Raw genomic sequence first — 24,521 nt, forward strand, 5'->3', positions numbered from 1 at the left:
GTCTGTAGACTCACTTCTAGTCAAGGTGAAAGCTAAAAACAACACAGAATTTCATCATTATCATTAAATAGCATGAGATTTCTTCCTGACAGATTTAAAAAGAGGAAAACATATCTATATCTTCAATCCTGAGAAATATAAGCATCACATAATGCAGGTGGGGAAGTGGGAGAAAAAGCTTAACAACCTGGAGATAGAAAATACATTCTTCTGCAGTGAGTGAAGGATGTAAACTGATGTTCACCTTGCTGCTGCACTGGTGATGATCTTCAGACTGCCCGGGTTCCGGATGAGCTTGTCCAGAATGCTGACAATCTGCTCAAACTTCGGTCTGTTGTTTCTGTCTTTCTGCCAGCAGTCCAGCATCAGCTGATACAATGCAGCTGGGCAGTCCATGGGGGGTGGCAGTCGATAGCCCTCATCCACAGCTTTAATTACCTGTGTGCGAAGCAAAGTTCCCGGGCACTTAGAGGTAGAACTTCCTTTACTTCTTCATGGTCAGAGCACGCTAATGTAAATATTTTAATTTTAAGTGAATAAGTTTTCATTTTAAATTGCTTTAAAAGATAACAGCTTATCAAATAAGTAAGATATGAATGCCTGGGACTGTTATATAAAAGATCAAGAGAGAGAAAGTGAATTTAGAAGAGTTTGTAAAGATGTTTTTAGATTGAAACTAAAAAGAATAATTTATATGACATAGAAAATTCAGTGAATTATGAAGAAAATTTTATTTGGTGATAGAAATTTCTATGGAAACTACATATGAATGAATGCAGGAAAACACACACACACAAAAAAAAAAACCAGTTTATAGATTTTATTTATACCATAGCTCAAACGGTAACTTTCAAATCATAGTCAGGAGCTTTGGAAAAGCTCATGTGTTGCATAGTTAAGCAACTATCAATTTATTACTTTTTTAAATCACAGAAAGCAGTGATTTTAAACTTTATATGTATCAGAATCATCTGGAGAACTTAATAATATACAGATGACTAAGCTCTAATTGCATCACTGAGGGGAAGGCCTGAGAACATGCATTCCTACAAATTCCCAGGCCATGCTAAAGCTGCTGGTCCAGAGACCACATTGTGGGGGGCTCTGATAACAGAGAAAATTTGGAAAATAGAGATGTGGAAAAGAGAGTCTGATTTTTCCATCACTGTTATAAAAAATAGCTTGTTTGAAGAAGTACAAAAAGTTTTTTATATCCAAATGCATTAAAAGCAGTTTTATATGTGGTGAGTAGGAAATGACTAAAAGCATCTCAGCTTTCCTTCTTATGCATTTTGAGATCATGCTCACAGTTCCTGGCTAAACTTAAAGAAAAATCGCTGAGTGCTGATCCCATATGCCAAGAGCATCCTTTTACTAAGCATTAACAAACATGACTTATAAAAACAAAAATCCTTTTGAAAAATCATATCACAGTTATAATAGAGCGTTAAAGATTATATTTTCATCCAGAGACTTCCATTTGTATAACTAAATTCATGTGCAACATTAATACATAATGAAAAACAACATGCTACAGATTGGTTGTTTTGTCTAATTTGGGGAAATACTATATTTAAGTAAACAAAATGTTGGCATAGATGCATTAATTACATCTACAAAGGCTGGCAGACATTTGTATCTTACTAATGTTACACAGAAACAATTTTGTAGCAAAAATACTTCAAACACTGGTTATCTTGTTAGTCACTTATTTCATTATATTTTGATCCAAGTGTCTTCATTTTCCCCTCAATTCTAAATCCCTGGTTGAGAGAAGACTGTAAAGCCATAAGAGCAGCTCAATTAATAGTCTCACAAGATTTGGAAACAATTTCATTTGTTAAGTATTCTATTTCAATGTCACAAACAGAGCCACCTGGCTTCATTGTGCTCCATTTCCTTGCACAGTTTGATCTCTTAATCTGAATCCATAACTCATAGACCACAAATACTTACATCCTGATTGGACATCTCCCAGTATGGTCTCTCTCCATAGGACATCACCTCCCAGAGAACAATCCCGTAACTCCATACGTCACTGGCTGATGTGAATTTGCGGTAGGCGATAGCTTCTGGTGATGTCCACCGGATTGGAATCTTTCCTCCCTTTGAATGTAAAATCACATGGGCATATATGATCATTTAAAAAAAAAAATCATATAATATACATTATAATCTGAAATCTGACTAAATTTGTCAGGGCATTTCTCTTCTGAAACGCAACATGGGTTTCTGTTGATGGATCTTGACACTCTTCTATTCTAATACCAAGCTGGAGTCAGCAGCATAATACGCACTGCAATTTTATTCCAACTGAGTTAAAAGAACTTTAAAATAGTACAGAAAAACATGGAACATTGCTCAAATACTGACAGTTAATATCAACGGTGGCACATTAGTTAGTCATCTGTAACAAAGCAACTTGATATGGATGCGTGATACCATGTTAGAATAGAAGGAGGAATCTCAAATTAACCTTTACTGATTTAACTAGATTTGTGCTCTACCATACAACCTGGGTTCATAATGTGAATAAGTTAATATTTGGAAGGAAGTTACACCATTCCTTATAGGTATTTGTTAACCAAATAAATTCAAAATAAAATATAGCCTGGCTGGTTTGGCTCACTGGTTGAGCATTGACCCATGCACTAAGAAATTGCTGGTTCGATTCCCAATCAGGGCACATGCCCAGGTTGTGGGCCCAATCCCCAGTGGAGGCAACCATGCATGAAGCAGCCAATCGATGTTCTTTCTCATTGGTGTTTCTGTCTCTCCCTCTCCCTTCCTCTCTCTCTAAAATAAAAAAAAATAAAAAATAAAAAAACTTTTAATTATGCTTCTACAAAACTCTTCAACAGATGTATCAATTAGCCTAATTAATTTATTCAGTGCCTCCCTTCATCATTATTTACTGAAGCACCTTTCCTATACTAGGTACAATATAAACTAGAAAGGTATGATAACTACACTCCCAAAACTTTCTAGAGAAGGATATTGGTTCTAGGAGTTATCAGATATATAAAGATATGCCTCCCATGAAGTTTGCTCTCAGTTTGATAAATTCAGTTAACAAAGATGTGCTGAGTAGCAACCATATGGGAATGAAGTGTTATGCTAGTCATTCTGGGTGAGACAAATATAAATAACATACTGACCCTCCTACTTGGAAAGTATCAGGCAAATAAGAATAACAACCAGTTGTGAATAAATATGCAGAGACAACTTCGGGAGTCGGGAGTCGGGAGTCGGTGGACACACGGCGCGAGTGGGCCCTGGATAATGAAGGTCCGGAACCAGGAGAACAGCAGGCAATGTGCAGTCACCTAGATGAGGGGACCGTGGCCTCAGAGGTTCCCCTGTCTTTTCTGTCTCGCCCACTCGCACACGCCCACTCTCTCTACAGTGCGCATTGTTTCAACAAACTTGTAAAAGGTCCTTCCCTGGCCAGGCTTGGCTGGTTGGAAAATGATCCCGTTCACTAAAAGATTGTGGGTTCGATCGCATGTATGGGAGGCAACTTTTCGATACTTCTCTTTAATCTCTCTCTCCCTCTAAAAATAAAAACGTATCTTTTTGTGAGGATTAAGAAAAGTTAAAAGGTCTTTTTTCATATTTAAATTTAAAGGGTCTATTGTCAAGCCTAATATTGACCTTTCCTGTCAAAACATTCAAGCTTAAAAATAATAACAATAACACTTTAACCTCCCCACAAATTAACTTATTTGCACCTGCCTAGACCAAGTTTGAGTTTTAAGGAGTCAAGATTTCAAATATATCTCTTAAGTTTGATGAAAAATGAATTAAACATGTGGCTATTAGCAAAATCTATTCAGGATGCCAAATAGAATCACTGGGCACACTTTATCTCCCTTAAATAATTCTGAGAACAGAAGTCAAAGCTGTATTAATGATGCAAAGAAAAGATAACATTTTAAAATCTCAACTACTGTCTTATCTCTGCTATTAACACTTGGATATTACCTTTCCTTTGCCCAGAACCAAATTACCAAGAACACAAAAATGGCTCTTTATTAAGAAAAATAAAGAAAGCCCAGCTGGTTTGGTTCAGTGGTTGAGCATTGACCCATGCACCAAGAGGTCACCGGTTCGATTCCCAGTCAGAGCACATGCCCAGGTTGCGGGCCAAATCCCCAGTGGGGGCATGCAGGAGGCAGAGAATCAATGTTCTCTCTCATCGATGTTTCTATCTCTCTCTTCCTCACCCTTAACCTCTCTCTAAAATCAATAAAGAAAAAAATTTAAAAAACAAAAGGCAAAAACAAAGAAAAAGTAAAGCCTTTCCATGCTGAAAACTTTGTATCTATTTAGAAATACAAGGCACAGGTATATGTCACCTTACTGAGATCTCTAGTTGAAAAGAAAATATACTGATGACAACCATGAACTTACTGTTTTACTTCAACCAAGATTCATAAGGTACCTGCAAAAGTTATTTCATCTTAAGTGATTCATCACTACATGTTAGAGAGGAGATCATTGAGCACATTTTAATGAAGTTTCTTAAAAGAGTGAATACTAAAAAGTGATCTTTTTTTAGGATGGACATAGCCAAGCCTGTGTTTGAGGTTGGAAGGAGAATGGTCTCACGTGCTGTTCTTGATACAGACACACGTGCCGTTGGGGGGATCTCTGCTGCTACAGCCACGCCCATGTCTTCAGTGGCGGCTGCACTCTCCACAAACCCATAAACTTGACTGTGACTCTTGCGGTGTGTTCTCTAATGTAGCACATGGTTGCAGATCTGAGCAAATTATTTCCAGAATGATTTTCCAATCAAATGTTATCTATTTGCTTTTACTGGATAAATCTTATTAAAATGCTAAAACTTGAAAAAATAAAAAATCTGTTTTGAAAAAATCATTTTAACAAAAATGTTTACATTTTTGAATTCTGCTCTTATGCTAATATGTGCCTGCTAAGTGTGTGTTGTTAGAGTAACAACTTCAAACTGTTCAGTATAACAACTTCTGTATCTTACTGGCTGATCAAATAATTCCTCACTATCTTCAACTTTGATTGTACTAATTGTTAACAAAATATTTTGCCTCTCAGCTCACTGTGCTCCTTAGGGAAAGAAGTACACTGGACACACTGCTCAGTCACCTGTGAAATGACAAAAGCCTCCCACTGCAGTATTTACTATATTTGCACATGCGCGTAATGGCCTCTTTGCTTGTTTGTCTTTAGGGTTTTTAATCTAAGCTTTCCTCTGGCTCCTATCAAAACTCGGTTGCTGCTCTTATGGGAAAGCATAAGGAAGTGAGACAACTTGGATTTTTCATTTTATTTTATTTACACGTTATTCTAAGCACATGAAGAGTAAGTAAGTGGCATTCGGTTAGCTCAACAAATAATCCAGTTAGCAAAAATACAGGTTCTCTTAACATATCTAGAAGTTTCCATTGGTTAGTCTTTCAGTGTACTAGTCCTCTTCCTACGGCGGAACTCCATCCCATGTCACTGTGTAGTTAGTCTATAAACTCAAAGGCGAATATGCTCACATTAATTACAAATAAAGAACTCTCAATTCATATTTTCCTGTATGATTCCCATACAATTCATTCTAAATAAATAACTGGGGCTAATTTGAAGTATTTCTATAGAAGTGTCAATGAATGAGTATTGTTTGCCTTTGTTAATGGCATTGTTGGGGCCCTTAGATAATTAGATTTAAACCCTAGAATTTTAACCCTTGAACAGTTAGCTTTTTTTTTTTTTTTTAATTAATTTTTTTTATTATAGATGTTCCTTTTTTCCCCTTTGACACCCTCCTCCCCACTCCCAACCTCCCCACCCCCGCCTTCACCATACTGTTGTCTGTGTCCATTGGTTATACATATATGTGTATAATTAAAACAACTATGAAGTATTACCCTACACCTGTCAGAATGGCTGCCATCAACAAATTATCAAACAACAAGTTCTGGAGAGGGTGAGGAGGAAAGGGTTCTCTAGTACACTGCTGGTGGGAATGCAGACTGGTGCAGCCACTATGGTTTTACCTCAAAAAAATTAAAAATTGAACTGCCATTTGACCCAGTGATCCCACTTCCAGGAATGTATCCTAAGAAGCCTGAAACACCAATCAGAAAGAATAGATGCACACCCATGTTCATTTAGCTTTCTTAATAGAAGACTTTCAGTATCTGCTTACAGGGAGTGTTTTAGACTAATCAATTTTGTTCTGACATTGCTGTGATAATCATAGATTCAAGATTCTCATCTTGCCCCTCGTCAGCCATCAGGTAAATGATGCCATCTATTACTGAGGGCCTCAGGAAGAGACTAAAGATGACTGAATATTATACTCATTAGTATTTAGAGAATTTTTGTCATTGGCAATGGATTTATGATTTACATAAAGATACTAATAAAATATCTAATCTTTAATAGAGTACTGAATAAATTTTTATTGTTCTTCCTCTCTAATTCTCTTCTATTGGTTAACACATCCTTACTGTTGGTATAAAGAATTTATTAAATGAGGATATAAGAGAAAGCTTATTGTCAACTTCAAAGCAGTATTCCAAGATACCATTTGTTACCCTTGATGTGAAAATGAATCAAACTAAGAAGAATATTATATCTTTAAAAATTTTCCTATGATAGGTTAAATATGTTATGTCAAGTCACTCTGGCTTTAAATGAGAGAAATGTGAACCGTTATTGTCGACACTTAATTTGAAATAAAGCTACAGGAGATATTCCAACATAGTAAATCATTCTACAGTTTGAGGAAGGGTGAATGTTATTACCAATATGTCACCATAAACTTAAGTTCAACATTATGGTTTAAAATTCTCTATATTCAACACTAGTAAAATGAATTCAAGTAGTGGCTCTTGTCCTATGCATTGTTATAAATAAAATTCGTGTGCCCAAACTATAATTTGAAATCACATGCTATGAAAGCTGAATAGTTTATAAAGCCAAAGATAATTAGCAGAAGCCACATGAGCTTGTGCTCGCCCACTGTAAATTGTTTTCTTGGATATTATCTTAGCAATTGTGCAGAGTAGGCATTCAACAAAGCTCATCGACTTGAAGTAAATCCCCTTCTCCTAAACACATGCCATTCTTTCTTTTTGCAGGGGAAGTGGGGGGCGGGGTTCTCCTTGCCTGCTTTTTGTAACTAGCAAACTTCTTAGTTGAGCATCCAAGTCATGTGTGAATCCGTTGGTGGAGGAACATTTGGGAATCTTACAACCAAGGGGATTACTCCCTGTCCTGTGATCCATCTACTACTTAATTATTCCGACCTGACTGGGGCGTCCATAGTTTCCTCCTTCATTTCTGCTGTCCCACAGTTTAAAACAGGAGTCTTATTTGTTAGCTCCCCTGCTTACAAAGCCTTGTTTCCTGGAGGAGTGTGAAGTTTTATTGAGAGAGAGTATAATTAATAGTTTATAAACTTAAGAGTAACAGATTTTACTGATTTCTTCGATAAATTTAGCATTTAAAAAATATAGTTTACTTTTAGAAAAAATACATTGAATCTAGTTTTTCATAATATATGAAAATATTAAATAAGAATAAGGCAACATATAGCATAACAACACCTTTAAAAAAATCATACTATTTTCTGATGTTCTCCTCTTTCCCCTCATGCTACTATTTAATAATGTTCTTACTTCCATAAAGGTAGTAAAAATAAGAATTGCTAAAAATCAATTTTTTAAAGTATCTATAAAATTAGAAAAACATCTCACTGGGTTTCATGTGAATTAAGTAATTTAGAATTTGCAGAATGTCATAAAGATTTTCATTTGACTTCATAAACAACATCAAGTGCCACATAATGAATGTTGCAGGTACTTTACCAACTTAAAACTCCACCAATAATTTAATAAATATTATTGGTCTATGCACACTAATATTCCTCCATTCCAGAGTAGGATGAAGCTAAGTAAAATTTAAAAATATAAACAAATAATTATGCAGTAAGACATATGCTGCCTGAAAATATGACATATTTATAGATATGTATATTTATGAGTTTACTCCAATGTCATCTTAATAAAATAAAATCAAAACATAAAAAACAAAGTAACCATGTTTAAAATTTATAGCGATGAGAGGGGTAGAGAACTATAAATTTTAAGTGTTTGATTGAAAGCAAATGAAAATAAAACAACACAGTGAAAAGGGTACTATTTGCTGCATTATGTTTGTGATATCCTGAAGGTCGGCATTCTAGGTAGTCTGATGGAAAATATACACTGGCCCATATTTTTTTTTACAAATGGCAATGTATTCCACATTGTCCCATGAAACTTGTAGTCCAGGGTGAATAGGAGACATTATAAAGTACCTGAGAGAAACATTTGATCCCCACTCCCATTCTTCATGCATTTTTTACATATGCTAGATGACTTTAAAAGAGGTCTCTCTACTGGAGCCCTACTGACATATGACTATATTAATTCTTTATTGTGAGGGCTGTCTTGTGCACTGTAAGATGTTTGGTAGAATTTTTTGACCTCTATCCAGTAAATTGCATTAGCATGCTCTCATTGTGACAGCCAAAAATGTCCCCAGACAATGCCAAATATCCCCTGGGGAGCAAGGTCATCCTTGCTTCAGAACTACTGTTTTAGATGATGTGCGACAAATTCTGGTCTGCAAGGGCACATAATTCAAATGAAGTCCAGGATTTATCTGGGATTCTATGTAGATTAAGTAGAATTAACCCTTTCTGTTTTTTTCTCATCATTCACATACTTTCAATGGATATTTTTATTCCAGTACTAATCTAGAAAAGTAAGGGCCAAATTGATTTGAACTAATCATCTGATACCTGGGTTTTAGTAAATATAATAGCCTCCCTTTGAGATTTTCATACTATTTTATAATGGTTTATTATATTTTTCATTAATTCATTTTTAAAGGGATAAATTTCTATTACTAATGAAACTTAAATTAGTCTTATAAATTAAGCATTGATTTCTTTAACAGATAAAGGCATCAATTACCAAAGATTTTACTAAGAAATAAGTGTTTACTCCAAAAGGAAACATTATCTACAACTCCACAAACATAAATGGCATTGCCATAGTAAGACACTGGTAAGAGCCCCTGAGGGCCCAATTTTATTATGAAATGTGGTGAAAGAAGAAGCAGAGGCCCATGCATTTAATTTAGATACACTTCACAATAAGGTTCTCTGCCTTCAAATTGAGCAACTATAGATATGAGATCATGGCAATAAGATACAATGAATATACAAGTTATTTTCTATCGCAGAATTTATTCATACATCTGCTCCTGATGGGGCCACAAAAATGTCTCTTTTTCCCCACCTTTCACCCCAACAAATTTAAGCTCATATTGCTTGACATGTTTTTCCTTTTTCTTTTTCAGTTTCAGAAATTTTTTTCCCCATTTCTGTTTGGGGTGTGGGAGTCATTTTGAAATTTTAGATGCTTTACAAATAACTGCTAGACACATTCTTCAGTTGCTATCAACATGTTGCCATAGTTTGGTACACACTTCTTTTTTGCCGCAGGCAAATGATAGTAATGCAACTGTTGGTAATGAGCTACATCGTGAAATTAGTTGGCAATTGATATTTTGGTTGGTAAAATGCTACTAGATATTCTGAATCTTATAACGCACAAATAGTTACTATAAAAATATTTTGTAAATCATTTTTTACAATATTTAAAAAGATTTTTAAATGAAGTATTCATATATCTACGTGTAAGCTTCCCAGATAATGTATGTATTTGAGAAGTTTCCAATTGCTGGAGTAAGCCCAGAATTCACAGCATAAGGGGTGCACCTCAATTGCAGAGGGCTCTCCAATCCACTTAACAGCATCAGAAGTTAGTGTTTGTTCCCCATATCTATACTGTCCAACCTACAGTCACTTCTTCTCAGTGCTGTCTTATTTATTTTTAGCTCAGTTATTTGGGGTGTAGGGAGATTTATGGTCAGTTACTCCATTTGGATTTTAAAGTTTAGTAGTAATCAGAGTCTTGGTTTCTGGGCTCAGCTTTGATCCTACTATTAAATTTTAGCCAAGTTTCTTAACCTCTCTGCAGTTATCTTGTCATTCACAAACTGAGGGTCATGGGAAACATAAAACCTGACTTTATGTTAAGTCTTATCTATCTCTAACAGATGTGCTGACTTATGAACTTTAGCTCTGACAACATTTAAAATTCTGTCTGAAACCTGTATGAATATCAAGGATGCTGACATTTTCGATGTTAATTATTTTGGACTCTTAAAGATGATCCTAGCTTTGAACTAAACTGCATATCTACTGGGTATCATATCTGGATTTACTTCTGTAGAATTTTTACAGAAATGTTAAAGGAAAAGGCTAAAATGGTGCAAGTAATGACACTAGCGATTCTCTGGGCAGAGTCATTACATAACCGCTAAACTCTAATCCAGGATTAGTTGAAGTAGTCCAAAACCTTGTTCACTTTGGCCATAAACAGCAGTTAGAGTAGGAATCACACAGTAAACCTGTTCTCAAAAGATCCTGTTATTTGGTCTCTAAGCTTAATGAATTTAGACAGTTCAAATGAGATCATTGGCTAAAAGCCTAGATTTTTCAGGCACTTAAATAAAGTCAGCTCAGTTACTATGGGTTAGGGGGATCCAAGTCTTGATTTCTAAAGAAAGGGAGTATAATTGCTGAACCTCTGGACATTGAGGGATAAAATCTCATATTTGCCACAATTTTTCTCTAATTATATATACAAATCTCTTCTTGCTGGATTGGGAAATACTTTGCTCATTCATCATTTACAGTGCCTGCCTGTGAGCTCTGTCAGGTCATACGCAGAGTGACAAAGGACTTTAGAGAGTTTATCTTAGTAAACCCTAAGTAATAGAGTATTTAACCTGGAGGCAAATATTAGCTTCTCAGGTTAGAAGTGGAGCGATAGAGATAAATCATTTTACTCAAGGATTTAGCATCTATCTGTTGTCAGGCACCCCACTCCACTCACTGTAGACAACAAGGTGAAGGGCGACCCAAGAAGACTCCCAGGGGAAGCATCTGTTCTAATCCCCAGTAGTTCAAATCTAAAAGCCACTGAGAGAATCGTTTCAGCAGATGTTTGATTGCCACGAGAGATCAGAGACAAATGATCTCTTTGGTAGCCAAAGCCCATCCCTTGAACTTTTGAGATTTTTCAACATTATGTGAAATGCCTAAGAATTTCTTAAAATACAGAAAAATCTTCACTTTGCATTTGAAGTAACTCTATGTCTTACTAAGAAATGAAATCAAATAACAGTTCTGTTACTTTTCAACAAAAACAATTATGTCTCTTTTCAACAAAAACAATACAAAAATTCAGGAATAAGGCTAAACATATATCCTAATATGAGTATAGTTCTTTTTCAAAGTTCAATGAAGTTTTAAATGTTAAACTTTATGGTTTATATATAGTCAATATCTTATTCATTTTTTAAAGGTTACAGAAATTAATTTGAACATCTGAATTTTGTGCACTCTGAGTAAAATTTTCCAAAGGAACACTATTTTAAGCAAGTAAGTCAGAAAGATCTATTCAATATAGCAAGAATACTAGATATTTGCAATAAAAATAGTGAAATAGAAGTATAGGATTTACTCTAGTAATTAACCAAAGAAACATTGCCTAGTATATTTTAGGCACTTAAATATATGTTGAGTGAATAAATGTTGCATTTTAGAGAAAATCGTTCCTTCTAGAAAGTGTGTAATATATTACATACAACTTCCTCACTCCTGTGTTGCATTCCAAAATTATAGTGATGATTTTCCCCATAAAATCTGGATAGATTATTTTAACATGATAAAATGCTGCTGCTACTCATCCCTCTGAAACAAAAAGTATTGAAACTCTCATTAAATTTTGATGCAACATTGATAACTGAGATTGCTAAATCTTAAGTTTTCTGATTTTTGAATATGTGGCTTTAAGCCGCAAAGGTATATTTATACTGATACTAAGAGAGTAAGAATTAAATTCAGGGTTGACACTAATTATTTTCGTTCAAGATTAAAAAATATTACTGTTTGAAGACCACTGATTAGATATCTACTTACTGGTTTTTTTTCCACTCATGTGTAAATTACATGCAATGTATATTATTTATCAAAAGAATTATCTTTTTGTATTACACCAGATTTTGGTATGCATAGTTTTTAGTCCTTGAGGTCCTACAAAACAAAAGCTCATATTTTCTATTATTTAAGTTTTTGGAATAGAGTTATTCTGAATAGAAATATTTAACCATTTGCATTAGGCACTATTTCCCCCCTTTTTAAATGCTGCAAATGAAATTAAATAAGACAAAGTTGTACCTAAATATTTCTGGCACCAACTTGGTAGAATTACAGAGCTAAAATATTAAATAAATTATTGTGTAAAATAAAATGTCTTTCTCCTATTACTAACACACCATTCCTGTGATAGCTTTTCACTGTATCTTCTAAAAATTAAATAGGTATCAATTGGCCATACAGCAATGTGATAAAAGACAGAACATGTTTATCCAATATAAAAATGTAATTGGTGATTAATATGTAGGCATCTTCGGAACAGAAATAAAAATATCTGATAATGAACGATAAAGTCAAGAATAAAGCGTTTGGCTTTCTCAAATTTGCCAAATCAGTGCATGTGGTAATTTTGCCCCTAAAATGAATTTGTGGGTTTGAGAATTGAATTGGCTTTATACGACACAACATATGAACAAGATAAAAGTCTACTATTTCTCTAATGTTGCATAAAACAACAAACTGAGTACCATCGTCTTACAATTTTGTGTCCATCTATTTCAACATGTGAATATAAAAATGTTCATATGCATGGATGCATTTATGCATATATAAAAGTTGCTAACCTGTTTAAAATTAAATTTCATAAGGGAAAAGACTGAAAAATTATTCAGTGACAGACTTTGCACCATTAATACCATGGTTCTATTAGAATGAAATAAAGTAAATTAGTTGTTCAGTGTGAAAAATAGGACACATGCCATAATTATACTTTGCAATTCACATAATGGGAAACCAAAAAGAGAGAATTCATTTTTGTTTGTTTTTCTCAACAATAAAAAGTCTTTGATGGCCTAAATTAGCAGAGCTAACTGTTCTATATCCATCCCCAATAAAATCCTGGGCCTTTCAAGATGACAGGCAGCCTTTGGCTATGCAGCTGCACTTATGCTCCAAGGTTTTTCTTTAAATGTCATATCACATAGTACTCTATCACAGGTCACATTCTATATCATTTAACAACTACTGAAATATTTATTTGGTTTTTAAGGTTTTTCTATTTTAGATAAAATATCTACAACAGGGGTTCTCATGGTGTCAGCCAACCATTTCTGAGTGTCCCCAAGAGCATTCCAGGGTACTAGCAAGACTGAACTATTTTCACAATATTACTAAATAAAACATTATATAGCTTTTCTCACTCTCAACACCTCATGAATATACAGTGTAATTTTACAAAGGTTATGGGATGCATATTAATATTGTATAATGGAAAGTGTCAATGTTTGGAATTTCTGCATAACTCAGCAGTAAGGAATGAAGAGGAATAAGTAGAAGTGAAAATTGAAAATAATTCTGATTTCCTATCCAATATTTTTATGAAAAAGAGAAAACACAAAAATAGTGTATACTGTTGTATTAGCTGGGAGCCTTGACTTTAGGGCATATTATTGAAGACATAGGGAGGAAGCGCTGTGATACCCCTGGACAATACCAAAAGCAGCACTGGAAAGAGTCTGATCAATTGCTTTAAGGTTTAAGGCTAAGCATTTTCTTGACACCTCAGATGCTCCCTCCAGTTTCAACATTTTTAAATATAGACTTAATTTATATAATTTCTATTTCATTCTTCTACCCTGCCTGTCCATCACAAAGATGTTTTCAAAGTGGGAGCAGCAGACTCCGTACATTCATTCGGGGGCATTGAATCAAATGTCTCTCATGATTCTTTAGCACAATTACACTCTACCTAAAGCCAAACAAGAACAAGTGTGTCCTGGAGCAAATTCAACCTGAAATATGCTTGGAAGGTAAAAATGACAACACACTATGAGAAAGTACGGTTCTTTGGAAAAGACAATGATGCTGGAAATAAGAGAAGGAAGCAAGGAAAAAGTAACACCGAATATGAGATGGACAGACTCCATAAAAGAAGTCATGGGTGTGAGTCTATGGGAGGGAGCTGAGTAGGGTTGTTTCAGGATATTGTGGACATCACTCATTCATAGGGTCGCCAAGAGTCAGAGCCCACTTAACAGCAGGTAACACACACAAGCAATAAAATTCAGAGCAGCGATCGGGAAAAGTTTAGTGCATTGGGGCACTAACTGCTAATTTCTGAATTGGAGTGTGGTGAGGTGAAATGTGTTAAGTGTGACTCAAGTGATTGGCAAAGCAGATTAACCAGAATGTATTTATCCAAGAACGCCTTGGCACACTTTCAAATGGTGACCTTGTTTTTCTGAAATAATCATAGCATGCTAAATTAAATAAATAGGGTGGATGTTTGCACTGGATAATATTGGTTTTGCTTTAAAAGGAACAGACTTAACTATAAAACAATGTTCTACTTTTCTTATTTATTAACTACAAGCTTATTGAGACCAGAGCTTTGATCTCGGTCAAGACTGTTACATACTTAATTCTAAATGATGGTATCACTCAGAATCAGTTTTAATGATAATTTCAAACAGGGGACCCCCAAAACATTTATGTAATAGTAGTGGCCCTGCAGTAAGTACAAGTTCCTACTACTCTATAACCAAACTTCATTTTGGAGTAAACTGCAAAATTATTATACCAAACAAGACTTATTATGGAAGACTAAATCAAAGATGTTAAAATTATTCCAGAAGTGCAGATGCAAACTACAGCTTCTCAGAAGGAATCTAGAACCTCCATGAATATTTTGAGAAGTTTTAAGAAAATAAAAGGGTGAACACTGAAGAACTCTGAACAACTTTCCCTTAGTAGCAAATGAGCCTAATTGGTCTGTGTGGTTTTAAGAATCTTCCCAGAATGAAACATAAGTGCAAAGAGCCTGCTGTACTTTTACTTCACAAACACTAAAGGGGAATTTTGGCACAAGAACACCTGTTTTTCCATTGAGGATGAAGAAGTGGTCTTCTGGACCCTTTGGTCCTGAGAAAGTAACAATCAGTCAAGTTCTGAAAGTTAAGCCCGCATTCTCCAAGGAGCAGATGATCTAGATTTGTGTGTGTCTCTCCTATTCCTAGAAGAGAAATCAGTCCTTCGAGTACCCTAGAAATCAAGACTAGTATTGAGAACAATTGTGCTCTCATTTAAAAATGGGATATGGCAAAGGTTTAACCTGACTGAACTACCAGAAATTGAATATTTATTTAAAAAGGCCTTTTAATCTAATACTTTTTATTAAAACTAGAAATATTTCTTGGATAAGGTGATTGCTGTAAGACCAAGAATAATGCCAGCAAGAATGATATATGATATAGAGCATGTTAAACACTCATATAGTAGCAGAAGGTTAGAATGGATATTTTTAGAATACAGAGTTACAGTTAGTAAAATAAAAAAATATTGGAGATAATAAATATATTATCACCCATTATCTACCAAGATGATAATTTAGTCATAAAAACTTTTCTTCAGAGTGTTGACTAATTTTCCTGAACACCCAAAGAGCACTAAAAAGGCACATTCAAAATATTTACCCTTGTTTTGAAATTCCATCAAGTTTTCAGAGCTGTGTAGTCATAATCACTGTTCTAAATTAATTCAATTAACTGCAATATATACAACTGTCTTTTATTCCTCTTACTCTTAGCCCAATGAACTGTATTCCTCAGAACAACATTTTTACACTCACAGCACATTTAAAACAAAATACTTAGATTTATGAACAAAGTGAATACACTACAGAGTTGAATTGAAAATAGGAAATGCAAACAATGGTGCAGCGTATAAAGCAATCAGGAGAGTTCCAGCCACTAAATCATCTCATCTAGGAACATCTCCGGAACACTGTGCGTCCTTTCTCTGTGCCCTATCCCTATGGCTTTATTTATAGATGGAACTCAGTTTGGCATATTGGGCTTTTCTCAAAGTGTGATCCTGATGCAATGGGATGATCTTGGTGGTTGTTAATGGAGTTGTTAAGGTTGGTGATTTCAGAAAAAGATAAATGAGTCAGTTCTTTTACTTAGGAATAAACTTTTAGAGTTAAACAAGAAGAAAATAGCAAAAGTTGACTGAAAACAAACAAAAAACCTGCTCATTCTCTTGACTAGTGAGAGTGTGGAGGAACAGGCTACTTTAAATTATATTTTGTTACTAGGAATGAAAATTAATAAATATACAGAAAACAGTTGCGTGATTCATATATCAAAGTCCTCACAAAGCTGCACACTCAGTAATTTCAATTCTAAAAAAATGTATATCAGGATGTATCACAGCATTGCTAATAATATCAACACTTTGAAATTCTGCCCAATTAATAGTGGATTGGATAAATAAATTAGGTACATGAAAAAATGTAGTACTATACACTCTTTAATGATATATTGTAAAAGGAATATTTGTTATCAGGAAATTACTATGTTTTGTATATTTAAAAAGGCAGATTATAAAACAACATAATATATATATACACACACAAGCATACACACGCACACACACACACATATATATACATATATACATATATATATATATCATGATACCATTTTTGTAAGTAATGCACAATGGTATTTATTTACATATAAAAATGTGTAAAAATATTTTAAAAAAATAAAATTAAAATGTCAGAACTGGCTGTTTTGGGTAGTGTCATTAGTAATAATTATTAACTTTATTTTAAAAATATACTGCCATGAAAAAAAATTTTCCTATAGAAATAGTATTTTAAAGAAACCTGCCAGTAAATGTATGATAAAATAATCAAGTAACATTTTTAATCAAAAGGACACAAATTAAAACAATAAAATACAATTGCTCACAATTAATAAATACTAAAAATAATGATAAAATCTAATATTATCAGTAATATAGTTAAGTATCCTTTAAAAATAGCACAGATTCTTTGATAAAAATTCACTTTGAGGAATACACTACAGGTAAATTATTAGACTCATATAATTACAAATGCAGATGAATTGTATACACATTTGTATAAAATAAATATAATAATAATTTTCAACAAATTAGGGGTTGGTTAAAAAATGGTATAACTAATAGTACACCAAACTGTTAAATATAAAGATATAAAGGTTATTTATTTATAGTAGTTATGTTCAAGAATTATATTGCTAAAAAAAAGAATTATATTGCTAAGGAGAAAAGTAGGTTATACCAAGGTATTATGAATAGTCCCATTTTAATTATGTATTCATGCATATATGTATTTATATATAGCTATGCAAGATAAATCTGGAAGAATTGACTTACAAAGCTACAAATGTTCTTTGTGGGTGGCACATTATAGATGACTTTTCTTCTTTTTATTGTTTTGTTTTGAAATTTCTATAATGTTAACATGTGTTACTTATGTAAATATTAATTTAAAATGTTTTAAAACTATATATAGCTACAGGGGGTACTGAGAATTTATACAATCTACTTAAAGATGCCTCAACCATATGGAAAGATGGTAACTATAAAAATACCAATAATTCAGACATGTGAGAATCTTGCTGCCTTTTGAGGAAAGCTTTAAATCAATGTGGGATTTCAGAATTAAAATCATCACCGTGCTTGTGAACAGTGGTCATCTATTTTCTCTTATAAGTAACAATATGTAATGTTAAAGGATAAGTTTCCTTTTGGGGAAGATGTAATGACTAAGCATTGAGGGGGGCATGATTTTTATCTATTTGTGAGTCAACATAATACAAAGTGGAAAACAAAGATAAATGGGGGGGGGGGGAGAGTTACTCACTCTTGTTGTGTAAGCAGCTTCTGGGTCATCTTCTAGAACACGTGAAAGTCCAAAATCAGAAACCTTACACACCAAATTGCTGTTGATCAAGATGTTCCGAGCAGCGAGGTCCCGGTGAACATAGCCCATGTCTGAGAGGTACTTCATGCCAGATGCTATCCCCCGAAGCATCCCCACTAGCTGGATGACGGTAAACTGGGCATCATGTTTCTGAGAAGTATTTCAAATGTACAATTAAGATGTGTTATATCTCTTAAAGATATACTTTGATTAAAATCTCACATATTGAATTGGAACAATACTGACTATACATTTTAGTTCTAAGCATTGCAGCTTAATAAGATATGTAAAAAAATGGATGCAAGGCTAGCACAAAACAGCATAGGCTGCATTATGAACTATGCTGTAACAAGAAATACCTTAATATTCTTTGACTTCAAGTTCAAACCTGAACCACCTTGTTTAGGTGACATACTAACTCCTTAGACGTTTTCAGTTCAAGAACAATGAAGTGAAATGGACCTTGTGGCTATTTTAGGGTTTTTATTCATTTGTTAGACTGAATGTTCATTCTCCTTTCTAGTTTTCTGGATATTTCATTAGTTGTTTTAAATAAGGTGGATGTTATATTTTTAACTGTCACACAGAATTAGTTCAAAATTAGTAAAAAGTATTTACTGAATATGTTTTCTACCCAACTTTGAATTATAGGTTACAAAATAGAAAGTAATAGGACATAAAGTTGGAGTTCTGAATTTAGAAAAACTTTCAATTTACTTGGATTAAAATAGAACTATATGGTTGAGACCACAGACAAGTAAAGGGATAGATAGATACATACATATGTATGTAGTACATACATACATAAATACATATATAAGTCTAAAATTCTATGTTTAGTTATATCTACATGAACAATATTTTTAAAAATATTATGATGATTTTAATCAGAAAAATTGTTTTGAAATATGTTTGAAAAAATAATTTCTTTTTTTTTTTTTAATCCTCACCCGAGGATTTTTTTCTTTCTTTTTATTTAATTTCAGATAGAATGGGAGGGAGAGGGAGGGAGAGAGAGAGAAACATTGACATGAGAGGGACACATTGACTGGCTGCCTCCTGCACAACCCTGACCAGGGCTGGGGACAACCACAACCAAGGTATGTGCCCTTGGCTGGAATTAAACCTACAACTCATTGGTCTGTGGGCTGATGCTCTACCGCTTAGCCAAACGGGCCAGGACTGGAAAAAATAATTTCCAATAAAATTTATATTTGGCTCATGAATATTATAAACAATACTATAATTTCTCATTCATAAAAAATTTAGAATTTTCTTCCATGATAATGAATTATATTGTCTTTCTTCTCTATCTTTCTATCATCTATCTATCATCTATCTATAGCTATCATCTGTCTCTCTGTAAATATATATAGTTCTGAAAGAAGCATGAAGACGAGGTCTGTGTCTTATTTTATCTCTCACAGTGACTGGTGATTGACAGTATAAAATTTTTGTATGTTTTGAACTTAATATTTGTTCCAAAATGGTATCTCTGAATCAAGAATACTTTGGCATTATAGCACATGTTTATTTTCTGAGTGGACAGCTCTATGTAAGAGAGAGAAGGTTTATTTTATAGCAGTCTGAAGTTACTTTAGATAAGAAAAAGGTAATATTTCTTACATTGATGTAATTTATGTCTTACTTTAGGATTATTTTTTATTTGTGTTTTAACAAATGTGAATCTTGGCGGTACAAAATGGCTGAACAAGATTGCACAAATTTGTTTTAAAAATATAAACCATTAACATTTGGATGCTTCAAGATAAAGATTAAAATTTATAGTCTTTCTCTTGCTATTTAGTTTCAGCAAATTCAGTATTATTTTTAACTTTGATTATCTGATTGTTCGGCACAATATCAGAGGTTGCCTCCAACATTTTCAATAATTCTTTCCATATTTATGTATGTATATGCACAGATAGAGAGATACAAGATATATGAATATATAAAAATATCTTCTACTTACACGTAAGAAACTGTCCAAGGAACCATTCTCCATGTATTCTGTGACAATCATAACTGGTTTACCTAGATGTATTGCAAATGAAATATATACTCATCAGTAAAATTCAACCAATACGCAATTAACATATAGAATGCACTTTGATACTCCTGATGAATTAAAAATGTTAAAGTTTTTTCTGTCTTAACAATTTTGCAAAGTTGCAACCAAAAAACTAAATTTCAATAATAAATTCAAAAAATTTTAAATTGAACATCTATTTTCAGAATAAGAGCCCATATCCTATGATATTTAAATTGGCATGGTTTCTCACAAACACAAAATATGACCCATTCTTCACTTTAATTGTATCTTAGCTTGTAATTAAATACTTAATTCTACAAATTCAAGTATTTCTGCCTTCCAGCTCAAGATACAGCCAAGAATTTCACAATCATTTATACTTTCTACAAGTATTTACAGAGCTATGTGCTAGGTATTCTCTTGTGCTGGTTAGTCAGAAACAAGAAAATCAAAGTCTCTACCTTCATGGATTCAACATGTGAATTATACAAAACAATTAAGATTAATAATTATAACCCTTTTATCTGTATCCAACTAACACTTTAAAATTATAAAATCCAAGTTGACTATGTTTAAAAGGAAAATAAAATTAAACTTTCTGTTGGCAGCAACTTATAATAATAACCGTTTTGGAAATATGTGGTCTTAAATACCATTAAACCTTTTAACAAGCATTTAAATGTATTTAGATATCACTTATTATGTATAAGATAGCTGGTTAATTATTTTATATGTACTAAATTATTATTTATAATTTCCATTTACACATAAGAACACTATGTGTAAGTTGTAAAAAGTATAATTAACTTACCCAACATCACACAGTTATTAAGTTATAAAGCCAAAAATTGCAACGTGAATACACTATGCTGTTACATTTGGAGATTTATACTGAGAAAAACATTTAAAGTATGTAAAAGCATTTGACACAAAGGTGTTAAATATACCAATATGTAGATCTACAAATACAACAAATGTTCATCTATAGGTAATGATTTAGACAATTGTTGTTATCAATTCTGTAGAATGACTGAAGATTGTAGCACTTCAAACAATTATAATGTTACATGAACAAAGCTGAAAATATATAACTCTACATACGTTATGATAACAATGATGAAAGTAAGTAATACAAAATAAACATTTCAAATAGAAAAAGACAAGGAAAATGAATATTTTTGATAATAGAATACACTAGTATTTTTTCCACATTTAGAATTATGTAGTATTACATTAGTACTTAATGTATATCACATCGCTTCATCCTCACATCACCCTTAAGCTTTAGCAATATATATTATTCCATTTTAGTGTTTCCTCAGCTGAAAGTATTGTGGATTTAGGAAACTTGCCAAGGTCACACAGTTAGCTAGTACTGAGCAGATCCCCAACATGGTTATCTCTGATTTCAAAACCTATGTATTTTACCACACTAGAATTATCTTCATTTATTGTTGATATAATATTGTTTTAATTATAAAACCACCATGTTACAAAAGGAGAAGGAGAAGGAGAAGGAGAAGGAGAAGGAGAAGGAGAAGGAGAAGGAGAAGGAGAAGGAGAAGGAGAAGGAGAAGGAGAAGGAGAAGGAGAAGGAGAAGAAGAATCACTCCTCTTCCATGTCTAGAAGACCCAAGTTAAGACTTGACTGAGTACTGAGCAAATAATTGATTTTTCACAAATATCCATGCACACCTAATTGAAGAGCACATATAATTTTTTCTCAAAAATCCTTCTATATTATGAAGCTTAGTTTGCCATTTTGGTGATAGAAAATAGTTTTCTTTGATTTCTTCCTTTCATAGGTGAAAACTCTTAATTAATGCTCTATTTGTGAATTATGGATTAGTACTGTGAAGGTTATAATTCCTACATTTAGTATTTGAACATATCTCAACATGTATATTTTATTTAATAAGAGATGATAAAAATTATTTAAAATTTATCAAATTTCTCTAATAATTTTCATATATGTAACCATCAATTATGGTACATCAATCTATTTTCTATTAACAGAGTGATTTAGTTATACATTTTGGGTAAAAACATTTATATATTGTTAATCTGGTAATATCTGAAAAGTCACTTTAACTAAAATCTTAAGTATCTAAAACTTGCTTCTTCAAAATTTTAATTGAGCTTTGATTTTAAAATATTAAAGAAACAAAGGAAGATTCAACATTTTCTTGTAAACATCTATCTCTCCTGAACAGGAAAATTAAATGCCTAAAACTTATCCTAGAGATCTGACCTAAAATAAAGTGAATGAATGAATGAATAAATGAAATTAATTAATTTTGCATATACATGTTTCACTCAAATCACCACACATTTCTATGTTCCTTAACACAATTCTAGGAAGAATAATATCTAACAAAATTCGGTGCATACCTTGAATGTGGTCACAGATATTTTTCCTCAAACAGACTCAGTTACAGTGGCCAGTTAATATGTTTGCATACCATACTACCCAGACCTTTGCTTATCTCTCTTCCTTCTGAATACCAGCCTTATGGCCATTTCATTTCTTGTTAACATGTCTAGTAAAATGTTTGGCAAGGTAAATAATAGTAGCTGAAAAATCAAACCAGTCAATTAAGCCAAAGCCTCGTGACCATTCAGAAATAGGATCAGGCTGCATTTAGCTCTATAATTGAGGTATTTATAAACATGTCAGTTAAAATGGGCAAGTCTGAAAATGTGTTTTACATTAAGTTCAAAGATTCAGCAAACCCAAATGTACAGACAAAGAGTAAACAGCATCACAGATATTCTACCTTGGAAAGCAGTATCTTGACTTAGTTTCCCCTATGATTTTGTTTATGCCAAATGGGGTTAAAGGAAAAGAGATGCAATAATGGTGAGACCTAGTTCTAACATATATGAAATGTAGTTGGAAATCATAAAATACAAGCTCATCTGCCCACAATGCAATGCATTTCTGTTCAAATTTGCATACTCTTTCATGTGTATTTTGACTTAGAAGTGACATCAACATCAAGAGCCTATATCTTTCACTGCCTTCAAAGAGTCCTAAATACATCTGAGTATACACACTGAACTCAATGAAACGATTGCTGGATGACTGGCTGAAATAAAATTTTATCAAAAATGAACAAAACAAATATTGCAGTAGAATTTTGCTTTTGTTCTTAAAATCATTTATGATTATAGATAAAATCATGATTTTTTTCATAGTTAAAGGCTTAAGGGAAGCATATCAATCCATTACAATCAGTTCATTCCCAAACTATCTCTAGTGCAACGGTTCTCATCCTTTGGGACGCCACCCTTTTGGGGGTCGAACAACCCTTTCACAAGGGTCACCTAAGACATAACAGTAGCAAAATTACAGTTATGAAGTAGCAACAAAAATAACTTTATGGTTGGGGGTCACCACGACATGAGAAACTGTATTAAATGGTCGCAGTATTAGGAAGGTTGAGAATCACTGCTAGTGACTCGGAGATAGTACCAATCACTGAACCACTGTTTGATGACAGAAGAAATATGATTGAAAATGTCTAAGAACTCAAGGTTCAGCACTATTTCACTGCAACCTTCCTAATCATCTCTTCTATAAAAAGAAGAGCAGGATTAATGTGATATGTAGCAGTACATAGACATTTTTATTGCAATTACCAAATAAATGTTACTTTAAAATATTTTATGCAAACATAAAAATTATCAATGACTGAAATATTATAAATTTTGAAATTGAATTTATTTCCAAAAGAAATGCTATTAACTTCTATTAACAGTAATTGTGTCTTACATATCCAAGTCTTACTTTCAAAAGTCTTAAACACATTAAAATATTTGGTCTTAAATGCCCACATTCACTATTAGTATCATGTAATCAGAAACAGAGTGGAAGCATAAAAGCAGAAGCAGGAGAAATGAAATTGACAAAATATGCCTCCTTATTTCCAGGAAGGAAATCTTCAATCACATTTGATTAGGAAGAAAAGGTTTTGGTTATAGATTTTCATATACTATACCTAGCTGACGGACAGAATTATTGTAATACACTGAATTGGAGCATTTTTTTGTGAGTTTCCCATTAAATCATGTAAAATACAGGACAATCTCGTCAATATTCCATTTTAATCAACACATTATTCATGTGAAATGTTATCCTTATTATATCCACTGGTTTATGAATTAATGAGTGCAGGGGTCAACTCCATTTTGTCTGTAGTTCAATATATAGCACCTAGCGGAGTGCTCCTTGCAATTGATCATATCATGTTTGTCATTTCAGGCTGGTTAAAGATAATCTCTGTCTTCAAAATTAGGCTGAAAAATGCTTTCTCCAAGACTTCCTTAACCAACCATACACTATCAATGCTAACACATCGAATGTTTTATACTCAGATGACTTTTAAACTTTTAAATTTATTGATGCTAATTTGAAACAAAATATAATACCTTTAAAGACAAGAACAATACTTCTACTCTCTGTATTCCATTCAGGGCTGACT

General features: G+C 33.2%; 1 protein-coding gene across 3 annotated transcripts in view; it reads right to left on the reverse strand.

Annotated features, from left to right (window-relative positions):
* EPHA3 (EPH receptor A3) overlaps positions 1-24,521 on the reverse strand; it is a 347,739-nt gene that overhangs the window by 24,627 nt on the left and 298,591 nt on the right. For all 3 annotated transcript variants that reach the window (XM_036242607.1, XM_036242608.1, XM_036242610.1), the window contains 4 exons: positions 19,978-20,039; positions 17,946-18,155; positions 1,957-2,106; positions 245-438 (listed from right to left, as the gene is read on the reverse strand). In XM_036242607.1, coding sequence (XP_036098500.1) covers positions 245-438; positions 1,957-2,106; positions 17,946-18,155; positions 19,978-20,039 — 616 coding nt within the window. The remainder of the gene's footprint in view (positions 1-244; positions 439-1,956; positions 2,107-17,945; positions 18,156-19,977; positions 20,040-24,521) is intronic.

Source organism: Molossus molossus, unplaced genomic scaffold, assembly GCF_014108415.1.
Source record: "Molossus molossus isolate mMolMol1 unplaced genomic scaffold, mMolMol1.p scaffold_m16_p_5, whole genome shotgun sequence".
Lineage (NCBI taxonomy): Eukaryota > Metazoa > Chordata > Mammalia > Chiroptera > Molossidae > Molossus > Molossus molossus.